The sequence below is a fragment of the Lupinus angustifolius genome, chromosome LG11 (genome assembly GCF_001865875.1).
Source record: "Lupinus angustifolius cultivar Tanjil chromosome LG11, LupAngTanjil_v1.0, whole genome shotgun sequence".
NCBI lineage: Eukaryota > Viridiplantae > Streptophyta > Magnoliopsida > Fabales > Fabaceae > Lupinus > Lupinus angustifolius.
The window spans coordinates 1462261-1476606 of record NC_032019.1 but is presented as its reverse complement, the minus strand read 5'-3'; the positions used below and the strand labels follow the sequence as shown (position 1 = coordinate 1476606).

General features: G+C 30.4%; 2 protein-coding genes and 1 non-coding gene across 3 annotated transcripts; 2 read left to right on the top strand and 1 right to left on the bottom strand.

The window, feature by feature from the left end:
- Positions 1015-1087, bottom strand: TRNAK-CUU. The gene has a single exon. It is a non-coding gene; the product is annotated as a tRNA-Lys (tRNA).
- LOC109360573 (40S ribosomal protein S4-1-like) lies at positions 1201-3451 on the top strand. The gene is made up of 5 exons (XM_019605557.1): positions 1201-1330; positions 1698-1775; positions 1860-2040; positions 2590-2687; positions 2851-3451. The coding sequence occupies exons 1-5, from the start codon at positions 1328-1330 to the stop codon at positions 3283-3285; spliced, it is 795 nt and encodes a 264-aa protein (XP_019461102.1). The 5' UTR covers positions 1201-1327; the 3' UTR covers positions 3286-3451.
- LOC109360574 (LOB domain-containing protein 12-like) lies at positions 12733-13763 on the top strand. The gene is made up of 2 exons (XM_019605558.1): positions 12733-12963; positions 13404-13763. Exons 1-2 carry the CDS (start codon positions 12736-12738, stop codon positions 13746-13748), a joined length of 573 nt encoding a protein of 190 aa, XP_019461103.1. The 5' UTR covers positions 12733-12735; the 3' UTR covers positions 13749-13763.

Here is a 14346-nt window from a genome sequence, read left to right as displayed (position 1 = left end):
TCTCCCTGTGCAGAAAAGGAACTAGTTCAAAATATGCAATTTCAGCTTAAAGAATTAGGCAGTAAATGCAAATATGCAACATAAAGCATAATATGTTCATTTTTTGGCTTGCAGCACCATTTATCTGCGTAAAAATTACACACAGAAGACACAACAATGGCGCAAGTAAGTCAATTTTGGAGTATGACATGCCTAAACATAATTGTGCAAAGATATCAGCAAACACAGAAACTGAACAAACGGTAATATGCTTAGCATTGCTTGCAATGGTCTATTAAAGTTTCCCCAGCCTTCTCTTTTGGGACAATATTTCACACTTGCCTACTTTTCATATTGCCATTACAGAGAAAATAAAAATATATGGAAATATAGGAAAACGTGACAAAATAAAATACCATGAACTATTTTTTCCATCCTTGTTTTCACAATGTAGCAGGAAGAGGAGGTAGGCTTCAGGTATGTAACAAGCCCATGTCTATATGGATCACACGCCTTAGTAACAACTGTCCAGCACATAGCTTTTGTTATGGTTGTGGTTGCTGCAGAAAACAAGGCAATAACATCCATCAGGAATCACAAAAACCACAAACAAGGGGAAAAAGCTTATGTTTGCCTATTTGGGGACCATTGATTGGGGCACATAGAAATTGAGTGAAGAAGATATTTACTCATTACACGAAAAAAACCCTTTAACTACAGAGAAAAGAGATATAATGATTAATGAAACAGCAGAGACATAATAACCATGAAAAATGGGAGAAATAGAATAAAAGACAAATCATTCCATGGTTGCTCATCTCTTTCATTATTACGATAAACTGGTGTTGCAGACCATGTCCCTGCTCTTAGGCCACGGAACTGGGACTTGATATCCTTTGGGAAGGGGCAACAAACAACGAATAATAAACCATTAGGACAATGCCTTACCTTGTGTTCCATACCCTTATAATCCACTTTACATTCACTAGCAAGAGAGTGAAAAAGCATGGATATTTTCTCTCTTGAAGAGAAAAACGCCCACCGTGGGGCTCGAACCCACGACCACAAGGTTAAGAGCCTTGCGCTCTACCAACTGAGCTAGACGGGCTTGTTTTTGAACTGTTTACTTTATGAATAATATCCGTTTATTAATTTAGTTAGAGTGGATTTATATTTGGGCAACCTAACAACCAATTGGGCCAAAAGGCCCACGGCCCATTAGTTGAGAATAGGGTTTATGAACCTTTTAAACGAGCAGCAGCAGCAACAACTCATCTTCCTCAGTTTGTTTGCGGCAGGAGGATTCAGCAACTAGTTTCCTCGGATCTCAAACTTCGCTGCACTCAATATGGTTCGTTTTTTACTCTTCTCATTCGTTAATCGTTCTGCTCTTTTTCCTTTACTAAATCTCATATTCAAAATAGTTCCTATAATCTTAACCATACAATCAATTGATCTGTATTCTGTGACATTTGAAATTTATTCACTTATATATGTTTAGTTCCTTGATTTCATATCTTATTGTTAGTTTTATTGCATATAATGTGTTTTTTGGACCTAAAGCTGTGATGAACTGGTATCACATGTTTTGTGTTTTTTGGATTCCACCGAAGAAAGCTGTGATTAATCATTTAGGCTGTTATTTGTCTATGTTGTAATAGTTGTGGACCTCAGTACTTGTTTTTGATTTGAACTGTAAACACTTATGATTGTTACAGGCTAGAGGATTGAAGAAGCATTTGAAGAGGCTCAATGCCCCCAAGCATTGGATGCTTGACAAACTTGGTGGTGCTTTTGTAAGTAAAAGTAGTTTCATCATTTTGATTGTTTTTTAAGAGTGTATTTCAAAGACTGATGTGTTTTTTTATTTCCTTGTTTAGGCTCCCAAGCCCTCATCTGGCCCACACAAGTCCAGGGAATGTCTGCCACTCATTCTGATCTTGCGAAACAGATTGAAGTATGCCTTGACATACCGTGAAGTCATTGCCATTCTTATGCAGCGCCATATCCTTGTTGATGGCAAAGTTAGGACTGATAAGACTTATCCATCTGGTTTTATGGGTATGTATGTTTGTCCTCTGTCCTTTAAATACTTATGTGACATATAATTGTGATTTTTAGTATGTGGCATGACTTTTTTTAATTATTGCACTCTCCAAGTTATTATATCATATGCTATAGTAGTTTATAAGTAAACATTGCTTGAAGAGTTTGGAGGTGTTCACTAAACTGTTTTGTAGTCTTTGGTGCATGAGTATTGTTACAAACAACAAGCCACCAAGCATATATCCCACTAGATGGGTCAGCTTGGTGCCTTCGTGTTATACCATTGAATATATGTAGGTGTCAAGTGTGAGCTTACATATTGTTAATCCTGTGGAAATATGCATAGTCAATGTTATCCCTGGAGTCTTATGTTGTGCTAGGGTTTGTCAATTTAATTTATGGGAAATTGTAAACATGTATTGTTGAAATAGTAGTGTACGATCCTGACCTGGCTGCTTCAATTTTATTTAGAAAAACTGAGTTTGCCCAACTCAATACTTAAAATGTTTCTATTTGCTTGAATGGAGACATTATATGCACCATTAATTTGTTTCTCTTTTGCAGATGTTGTATCTATCCCCAAAACTAATGAGAACTTCCGTCTGCTTTATGACACCAAAGGTCGTTTCCGTCTCCATTCTATTAGGGAGGATGAGGCAAAGGTATTCTGATTTGGTTCCTTAACTTTTTAATCTTCCCTTTTCCTCAAATTGTTCTAGATGCTATATTCTATTCATCCAGTCCTTGTAGTCTTGACCAATTTTCTTTTGATGTTCTTGTATGAACTATTTACATTTTTTTTCACTCTATATGGTTGATTTGCAGTTTAAGCTCAGCAAGGTTCGATCAGTGCGGTTTGGAGATAAAGGTATCCCATACTTGAACACATATGATGGTCGCACTATCCGTTACCCTGACCCGCTCATCAAGGCAAATGACACCATCAAGTTGGATTTGGAGGAGAATAAGATTGTTGACTTCATCAAGTTTGATGTTGGTAATGTTGTGATGGTCACTGGGGGAAGGAATAGGGGACGTGTTGGAGTTCTCAAGAATAGGGAGAAGCATAAGGGAAGCTTTGAGACAGTTCACATTCAGGATTCCACCGGACATGAGTTTGCCACTCGATTGAGCAATGTGTTCACCATCGGCAAAGGCACTAAGCCATGGATCTCTCTTCCCAAGGGCAAGGGTATTAAGCTATCAATCATTGAGGAAGCTAGGAAGAGGATTGCTGCTCAACAACCAATCACTGCTTAAATCACTATGGACTATTGAACTTAGTTGCGTGGTAGTTTTATTTAGTGCTTTTGATTTCTAGTTATTGTCTTGACATTTGATGAGTTTAATTTTGGATTTTGCTCTACCTAACTATTTTTATTGTTCCTTCTATATTGCTGAATGAACATTGTCTTTCCATTCATTACGTTGTCTTTATTTTGTTTTGTCGCATTATTAGGTTGGGTTGGGACGCATGATGGGGTTGCGATAGAGTTTTTTATTGGTATCCTATTTATATTTGATTTAGTTGACAAAGTTGATTTATATCTAGACAAGACAATGGAAAATATAAAACGCTTATGAGGGTACATAACAGGAGAATCAACCAAAATTTAGTTTGGTTTGAGGATGAGGTTGTGATTTCTCATGACAATCATAGATTATGGCCACGAGGAATGAAATATTGATGTTGTAGCCCACCACAATCGTGAAATGTACTCTTTGGAATTTCAGTTAACATGTGTTTGGCTGTTGTAGAATGTTTGAAATTGTATTTCTGATCAATTCGTGTCTAGAAAATTCAGTAAGAGAAAAAACATAAACCCCTAACACTTCTAATCAACAAAGGTTTAAAGCAAATTGCTTTCCATTTGTCTTTTAATTCCGCTTTTGGTTAATTTTAATTTTAAAGATAGAAAACTAGACTTCTAAATACTAATAAAAGGTGAAGTTTTGTATTAATTTCATTTAAGGTTTAATGAATAGTGTGTTGAGTGTAGAAAGATCGTAGTATATTACATTTTCATGATAGAATATTAGAGAATTTAATTAGCATATATCACTATTAGGATTATGTGTAAAACACTCTTCTATTTTGCCTACCTATGAGAGTTTATCTATAGCACCTACAATTTTAAAATTAAATAAAAGGTAAATACTAATTTCGATCCTCAAATTTTTCATGTGTCCCACTTTTGTTTATCAAAAAATGAAAAACCTAAAATGGCCTAAAATGGTTTCCGAAAATATTAATACATGTAAAATTAATTACTCTTAGCATATTTTATAATATGATAGAGACTAATTTGATCTTAAAGACGAAATTGGTACACTTGAGGAATTTTGAGGAACTCATGTATTTACTCTGAATAAAAGATTGACTAATCAAATGGTATTATTAAGCCTTGATCACACTTTATGATTGTATGATTTCACTCTGACCATTTTTAAGCCAATTTTATTATCAATTGTTTTGTCACTTTTAGAAAGAGATAGGACATGATCGTTTTCATGACAATGCTAATACTACCGCCAATATTCCAATGACTTAATTAAAATGTCAAACATCCATTTCAATTATCCAAAAGCTTCTCATGTAGGTAATTGGTCTTGTTCTTGTGGATGATGGGAAATGGTTTTGGAAGAGTATATTGGTCATATTTTTGAAAGGGTATTTTAGGAATATAATTAAATTGAGAGATGATTTGGTAAATTTTGAATGGGACTATGAAAGTATGAAGGATAGAAGAGATATGAAAGCCCAAACGTGGCAAAGAAGCCCACATACATATGAGGCCACTCCTTTATAGAAGGAAGAAATGGACCTCAATTCCTCAACTATAAACCTTCCCCCTCATAAGATCATGATGGAGATGAAAAAGCATCAAGAAAGAAAACTTATATACATAGACACATAACACACTTCATTCATTATCTGGATTACAACATGTGGTATTAAAAACTTTAATTTTTTAATTACATAAATAAATAATCTATAAAATTATATCCTCCACATATTTTAATATTAAAGAGTTTAATATTGAAGAGAAATTCATTTCCATTAGGTTGGTCAACAATAGTAGATCTTCATAGTATTCGTAAGACATATTATATTGGAGAGAGAAAAGTATATAAAAAACAAAGGAAAAAATATTATGATGTCGCATTTTGTTTGGATGTAACGATGACAATTTTACTCATCATCGTTGCTTCATGTGAGGAGGCAATGACACTTCATAATGGTTGTTGTATTCTTGTCATGTCTACGTTCATGTTGTGCATTTGTGTGTTCATGTCACACACATGAAATCTCACCAAGCTTTTACTCTCAAAACTAATTCACGCACATAGACAAAAAGGAAGAGTAGTAACGCTCTCTATTATCCATTCACTGATTGTATAAAATACTAATACATGGGTCTTCCTTGTATAGGCTTCAAAATTGTACTATAATATTCCATTCTTGATAGCTAAGAAAACCTATAGGCAGTGATCAATTTAGATTGAACTTCTTGTGCGTCAAATTTGTGTGTGGCTGGCAAATAACATTCAAATTCTTAACATATAATCGACTTCATGCTTAATCACTGTGTAAACTTTTTCTCAAAGATTCTTGATAATCATCGTGTTGTAGTAATATTATATACTATATTTTTTCTATGTCTCGTGTGGCGTCCTTCCTTTGTTTCATGATATTTTCTATACTCTAATTTTTGTGATAACTTTGAGGATAAACTAAAAAAATGAAAAACAAAAGCTGCTTGATAAGTTAAAAAGACCATTCCCCTTATCGTCATGGAAAAATAAACAACATGCATATCGAAAATGAATCTTCATTACGACGATGCACATTTAATGTTCGCGTTGAAGGTCTCAATGTCTCATGTTTTTCCTTCTAACGTGGTGAAATGTCTGTTCTTAAACCATATTCGTGTATTTTATTATCTTCAAAATTTGTGATTTCGGAGAAACTAAAAGACAAGTTTCTCAGTCTCAGCTTCCATGGGTCTACCTCCCGAGGAATTGAAGTTCTAAATTCAGGACCTATCTCTCACTACTAGTACTAGTACAACTTAATTAACCACATTGATCCACGAGCATATTAAATAAAGGTTAACCATTGTATTAAGAATATTGTTTAAGGAAAAAAGTTATACTGTATTAGAAAGTGTTAGCATTTAATATATTGACAAATGTTGGAAATAATTTTTCAATCTTAAATTTTCTCATATATTATTATTTAAATAATGTTTATAGGACATTTATCAAATTAGGTGTTCTCTTAACTTTTGTTTATAAGGAACTCAATCAAAGTTCAGAAAATTAATATTAAAAATTAAATACAACTTTAAAATTTGAGGAATATTGAGTAGTTCTCTATGCACTTTAATCAAGGTAGTAAAAGAAAGAGTTTAGGATTGACATTTGATGGATATAATATATGCGAGTTTACCCTAAAATCAACCACAAAAAATAGAATAGTAAAATTAGCCAAGTAAAAGTTTTTCTTTTTTGTATAAGTCAATTGAGATATTTAAATTATGTAACTGTTCTAATAAGCAAATTGTTATTAAATGTAAGTACTAAGATTATATTTTTTTATGTTTTCTCTTCTCTATCTATCTACTTCCCTACCTAATCAGATATAAATATTTTTAAAACAAGATTTGTGTTGTCTATTAATTGCAAATTTGCAATTAATAGTAAATTAAACAATCCTTAGATAGATAATAAATTGATAGGATGATGTTATTTTGCTTTCTTATTTATTTATGTTGATGTTTAGTTTAACATCCATGTGAGATTCAATTGATTAATGAGTGAGATATTATAGATAAAGTTGAGTTGTAGCTTTTAATATATTAGGAGATGTAGAATTTGGATGCTTTTCTATATCACAAAATAAATTAATTTTTGTTACTGGCTTATGACATAATGATGAAAATAAGATACAAAAAATGCAAGAATGATTAATAAAGTAAGTGAATGTACTTACTAACTAATTTAAAGTGTGTTGGAATAATAAGTTTTAAATGTGAGACATTAAAATTGATGTTAAACTTTATAAAAATTGGTGTAATGTTATTGATCTCAATTATCTATTTTCAAGTCATAAGTGCTTATGCTTTAAACAAAACATGACTAATAAAGATTTTAATGGATATTTTTGGGGCATAACATATATCAATGTTTTATATATGAAAGTTGTTATAAGTGAGTTTTTTATTATTATTTTGAAAATAAAAATGTAAAAAGTGTGCACATTGAAAGAAATAGACACACTTATCACAAGTGCTTTAATGAATGTATTTTTAATTATTATTTTACTTAAAAAAATTTATACATTTTGTACAATACAACACTATAAGAATGACCAATTTATGCAATCTAGAGCAACAATTGTATCAACATTAAGATTGTTGATTAAATCAATGAATATGTTGTGAGTAAAATTTCGCGTGAATTTTTTAAATGTTTTTAAATTTTCATTATGTTCGACATAATAAATTTATTAAACTTATACCAATAAATATGAGGATGTCATATTCGTATAAATAAATATCATTTATTAATATAACATGTTCAACACCATTTCATTTGTTAAAAAATATATATCAACAATAAAATACATAAAAGTCATCTTTAATGAGGTAATCTCCATATCATTTTTATTAACAAATTATGTTGACACTTTTTAATTAAATTTATACTACCATTGTTATGAAAGTGTGTATGCTCTTACAAGTATCGTTTATTTACTATTATAATATAAACTATTAAAATATCCTTTATAAATATCTTTTCTTATTTAATATAAGAGGGTCATCAACAACTATAATTTGTCATTTAAATACATAAACATCATCTATGTAATCATCATTAACTTTTTAATTTGAAATTTACTTTGCACTGTTTAAATAGATTCATACAATACACATTATCACTCGTGCGAATACACGTATCTCCTACTAGTTAAGGTAGTAAAAGAAAGAGTTTAGGATTGACATTTGATAGATATAATATATGCGAAGTTACTATCTTCAACCAATTTTATAAGTTACATTTTAGAATGTCCTCAAATATAAGTTACTCTATAATATGGAGACAGTATTAACTAATTTATGGCAAATATAATTACAACATTTTCACTATATACATTTGTTAGTCTTTTACTTTTCCCATAATAATACTTGCATAATTGTTTATAGTATTTAATATGGGTGAGCAATACCTCATCCTACCCACTCATCCGATTTAGGATATTCATAATTAGATCGAATATGGTCGAGTCTAAATTCAAGTTCAAAAATTTAGACTCAGTCAATATTTAGGGTCGAGTAAGGGACAAACATAATCCAACCCAATTTGTCGTATGGTCGCTTATTCATCATGTTTGTGTATGCTTATTCAATTGTATACAATGTAATCTTTTTGGTCGAAAGTATCACTAGTTATCTAGTTTTGCTCATCATATTTACATAATTAAACTATATATATTATTTATCAATTCATATGTCAATTTACATATTTATAGTAATAAGAAATATTGAGAAGACTATATCTAAAAAATGTATGTATTATTTAATCAGGTCTAGGTCAAGTTTAAGTTCGAAGGTAGACCTAGTCGATATTTGGACAATTTAGCTTCGGGTTTAGGATCAGACTCGGATTCAAAAAATATATTGACCAACGTATAGGGTCGGATAAGGGACAAACATTACACAGTCCAATCTAACCCATGTTCATCCCTAATATTCTATAAAAGAGAAGGTTAAGAAGTTTTATAAGGACATTGTTTAATGATAAAGAGAAATATATATTACATTACAAAATGATAATTTCACATTTCTACCACTAATTTTCTTCTTTTATATCCCTTATAACATGACAATTCAATAAAATTAACACCAAGAGCACATGAAAATTAAATTTGAAGGAGAAATAAATGATGGTGGTACAATTTTAAAGAATAACTCTTTTAGAATAAAATGTTCATCCTGTAATTTTCTCCAACAAGATATTGGTTGCCTTTTATATTCCTAATTAATAATTAATGCATTAGATACGTATATAATCTTTAATTTAATACTGGTGAAATTGTACGAGGGTTCAACAAAGCTCTTTTTCCATACACCTCATCGTATGATTGTATATATATATATATATGAACCTTTTTATTATTATTATTATTATATATATATATATATATGAACGTTTTTAATAACATGACATTGTGTGATTATAAGATAATATAAACAATGTTTTAAATAAATAATGCATTAGAATTAATTATTAATTATCTTAAATGATTCTCTCGAGGCTGAAGACAATAAAAATGAAATAAAATATTATAAATTTATTAGAGAATCAAATATTAGATTAACTATTTAACAATGCATCATAGAAGAAATAAATTTAGTTTTTAATATTTTATTCTCTTTCTTTTAGCTCCTTATCTCATGTTGATGTTAAGAAAATCGTTTCTCAAAATAAGGTATAAAATATTTTGAGATGTACAAAGAAGCAAAAATATTATGCCCTCCTAACAAATCAACTTAAAGATCTACCTAACACATTTCAAAGCCAAATGAATTGAAAGAAACCTTTCACTTCGTATAATTAAAAGGATCTTCAAGACTTATATTTTAAGAAAATATAACATTACCAACTAGTCATAAATATAGATGATATGCCTAGAAAAATGAATAATGCCTAATTTACCAAAAAAACCTCAAATTTTGAATATAAAATGAATTTCATATCCTCCATTTTTCTCAATGAATAATCTTTTAGAAATGTAATTTTATTCTTAAAAAACTTTTATATCAACTAAATCTGAGAATACTATAAGTTAACCATAAATGAAGCTCAAAATCATGTCCGACCCAAACATTCGGTTAGTAGACTTTTTGAAAACAAAAATGTATGGGAGACCATCATGCGATTGAAGAAGAACTGTTTTAATTTGAAAGAGACGAAAACGAAGCATTGAATCATGTGATGCAATTAATGCATGGAAAACTTAATTATGTTTTATTGCACACAACACGAGATACTATAGTTCATACAACTTTTCATTTATCTCTATCGAAATGTGCTTCATTTATAATAATCCTACAACTTAATTGCTTGTGTCAGGAATCTCATTAATATCTTGGTGCTATGGTATACCTGTATTCACTTTGCTTGTAAATGTAGTACTCCCTCCTTTTCCTGTTGTATACAAAGGGAAATTGAGATAGAGAATTAGCGGAATCAAACTATGTATACATATTTCTCACCACATGTCCTTGCCCTTATGTATTTGATTAAAGATTTAGCGGAATCAAACTATGTATACACATTTCTCACCACACAATCAAACTATGTAACTTGGGTTGTTTCTCGTTTTTGTGAGATCCTATTGGGGTGAAACACTTGTTATGTTTTGGTTTTGTTTTGTAGGCTATATCATACTTCATTTCATATAACAATTTATTGAGTGTGCTTTGCTCATCATATATACATAATTACTTGTCACATGCTCAAACCTTAAAAAATTCAAGTATGGTGTTAGATGTGCTGGATCCTCCATAGTTCACCTTCACCCGCTATATTCAGCTCCTATACGTAGTAGTAGTAATATTAAACTAATCTTAGTGATTAATGACCATGTTGAGTTAATCAATGAATTGGGTCAACCACTCAACCTCTACTTTGAAAGGAGAGTTAATTATACTAGGGATAATAACGTGTAGATTCACGTGAATGTTTTTATGTTTGTTTTTGTGTGTCTAACAAACATTCATGTTGAACCAGCTCTCTTTGGAACCAACCTAGTGTTTTTCAACCTTCATGTATGTGCTCTCTTCACACTTAAACAAGTGAGTAAATATCACTCTTAGTCAAACAACGTGGAAACCATACTTGGCCAATTATTACTTGGTTATCACAATTAACAACCTTGATTAATTTTAATTGCAATGTGTCAATGATAAACTTTGCATGCTTTTATTTCCACTCTCTATATGTGACCCAAATCAGCTTATAATGTAGTAGTGAATATTTTGTTTTCCTCTTTAGATCATGGCAGAACTTCAACATTAACTTGCATCATCTACAATTAAAAAAGATTCTTGAGTGTTTCAAAGCAAGATTCTTTATTATTATTGTTATTTTCTTTATTCTTTACCACTAAGACACTGACTTCATCTACAAGCAAATTCTGAACAAATGTTCCAAAATGATTTTAGATCTTCAATGCATATTTTCTTCTTTTTAATTTCTTAACTTGTGCACTAACTATAATTACCAGAACTAAACTATAACAACCTTATTTTTATAAGTTAAGGGCCACAAAACTATAATAGTAACAATTTCATGTTCACATTGAATTACGTACTATTATAATTATTATCAATAATAATAGAAAATAAAAATATATTTTTTTCGCTCAACCCAAATATAATAGTCCATAATTTCTTTTGCATATAGTTCTTTTTGAAAGATATTTCTTTTACTTGATCTAATAAATAATTTGTTATTCTTTATTTCTCTTCTTCAATGAAAATATTGTAACTCTAAACCTGGACACTTTAGGCTTTTGGACCCTTGTCAATTTCAAAGCAAATAAGTCAATATGTGATGGGAGTACAAAATTTCTACAGTGAACTTACCAAAATTTGTTAGACTTTTCGAAAAAGAAATTACTCTTGTGCCGTATATATTGTTTAAAACTTTAAATATAACTTGTTAATTGTATTTTATATATTTAAAAATATTTTGAAGAATTCAACAATACAACTCATTTTTTGTACAACTTGCATTGATGTTTATACCAGTCCATCCATAGCAATTTCTATTGTTTCAGGCCATGTCCCCTAATCAAACCTATTCATGATACTTATGTAGAAACCTGATTGATAGTAACTTTTCTATTAAGTATTAACTGACAGCTTTTTCTTTGCTTAATTGTCAATTTTCAGTTGTGGATATACTTGAAAAACATAAGAAAAAAAATGATAGAAGATATTTTCTGCTGATAGTTATACATGTCATAACCCTCTAACCTAAAAAGATTTTACCTACAATATAAAGAATTATGCAATTTTAATACCATAGCCAAAATCATCCCCGAATCCAAAATTCTCAATTATTCTATTCATTATATTGATGAAATTAGTATTCAGATTACATCAAGTTTGTATAGCTAGCGAACCTGATCTCTGCCAGCATCTCCGTATATTTAGTTGCATTTAGTAAAAAACATATAAAGGCACAAAATTATATATTTACCTTTTCATCATCTTACATGAATGCTTCCCTATATTTTCAAGAGACTGATTCTTTATCTTATGTACTATTATGATAATTAATGGTAGATTTTGCAGAAAGATATATATAAAAAAAGGGTAACACTTACCTCCACCTTTCCAAATTAATTGAAGTTTTTAATTTTTACACTCTTAAGATATCATTTATTATTAATGAATATTGATTTTATTAAAAAAAAAATAGTGACTATTAATACACAAAACTTTGTAAAAATCCTTCATATAATCAAAACAAGGCATACCCAAAAAAGGGAAGAAAAAATTAAATAACCCATCCCACTAATTTGTAATTAAGTTAAATATCTTTAGCAGTTGAATGTGATTGATCCTTGATGATACTATTGTAGAACACAAGCTGTAGACCATTATAAATACACCTATCCACTCCACTCTCATTATGTGTGTATCCTTTGTTTTTTGTTCCACTAACTTCAACCTTTTAAAAGAGTCTTTAAGTTTTCAAAATCAAATGGGTGGTAATTCCCCATGTGCCTCATGCAAACTTCTGAGACGCCGTTGCACCAAAGATTGCACTTTTGCTCCTTATTTCCCTTCAGATGACCCTCAAAAGTTCGCCATAGTTCACAAGGTTTTTGGTGCTAGCAACGTTAGCAAAATGCTGCAGGTACTATAACTATCTCATATTCATCATTATGTGCTTTCTTTCCCTTGATAACTATCTCATATTCATCATTATGTGTTTTCTTTCCCTTGATAATAAAAAAGAAGATAAAAAAGTATCCTTCTATGGTGATTAGTTGAATCATTTTCAGAACCAAAGCGGATAAGAGCATACAAATTTAGGTTCCACTTCTAATACTATGAAGAAGATAGTTAATACATGATCAATGAATTTTTGTGATTATATTACAAGACTTTGAGTTAGTAATCAATTTGTAAAGTTATATATTGAGAGAATCTGCTATATATGGTGAAGGACCAACTATCCAAACAATATAGGAGAACTTTAAGGCCTTTTTGGAGTTGTTAATCACTATTTATTTCTCTCTTATTTTTTTCCTTGTTTGTGTGGCACTAAAGAGTATTTTGTTATAAATGATGCAGGAAATTCCAGTTCAGCAGAGAGCAGATGCAGTGAGTAGTCTAGTGTATGAGGCAAATGCAAGAGTTAGGGACCCTGTGTATGGTTGTGTTGGAGCAATATCATATCTGCAAAATCAAGTTTCTGAGCTTCAGATGCAGCTTGCAGTTGCTCAAGCAGAGATATTATGCATCCAGATGCAACATGACCCAGTAGTCATGCCAACCCCAGACATCATTGACTCTGATCAGAAATCTTACTTTCTCCAAAATGAATTCCCTCAGTACCTTAATTTTGGATCTTCTACTAATGTAATTCATGATTCTCTCAAGAGGGAGAACATTTTTGGACATGACATGGTTTCTTGAATGAATTTTGGTCACTTGCTTTCAGTTCTTAAATCTTAATCATTCAGATAAATTGTTATATACATCATGGACTATGAAAAGTTCTGTGCTTTTTTTATTTATCTTATTTTGTTATTATTTGAAGTTAGGATATATGAAGGGATTTCTAGAGTCAACTCTAGCATGTGATTAAGTACTACTATGTAGTATGTAGCAGTGAAGCAATATAGTGTATTCAGCTGTTAAAAAATAACTAAGCTGTTTGTAAGTTAATGCAGACACTAAAACAAGGGTCGGTGGTTGTTTAAGAAAAATGGAAAAACATTCTGAGAATTATATAGAAATATCATTCATGATCTAGAAAGACAAATTCAAAATTAAAATCAACATTATCAGCTATGAGTTTTATGGTTGGAGAAACGTTTCTTTGTTAATATTTTTAACAATATTTAATTTATGTGAGTATAAATATCAAAATATTATTTATTATTTTAAGATAAAGTTAAAGTGTTTTGTTTCCAATATATATAATAGTGAGTTATTTTCTTGTAAAGTTTAGCACATGTCATTTTGTGATAAATCTATGTTTTTTTAAATTGCAGTTTTTAGAAACTATATA

Excerpts from the sequence above, each read along its gene's own strand:
- LOC109360573 (XM_019605557.1), top strand. Across the intron at positions 1,776-1,859 it reads ACAAACTTGGTGGTGCTTTT|GCTCCCAAGCCCTCATCTGG; the intron begins GTAAGTAAAAGT and ends TTCCTTGTTTAG. Across the intron at positions 2,688-2,850 it reads TTAGGGAGGATGAGGCAAAG|TTTAAGCTCAGCAAGGTTCG; the intron begins GTATTCTGATTT and ends GTTGATTTGCAG.
- LOC109360574 (XM_019605558.1), top strand. The coding sequence starts at position 12,736 with ATGTGTGTATCCTTTGTTTTTTGTTCCACTAACTTCAACCTTTTAAAA. Across the intron at positions 12,964-13,403 it reads ACGTTAGCAAAATGCTGCAG|GAAATTCCAGTTCAGCAGAG; the intron begins GTACTATAACTA and ends TAAATGATGCAG.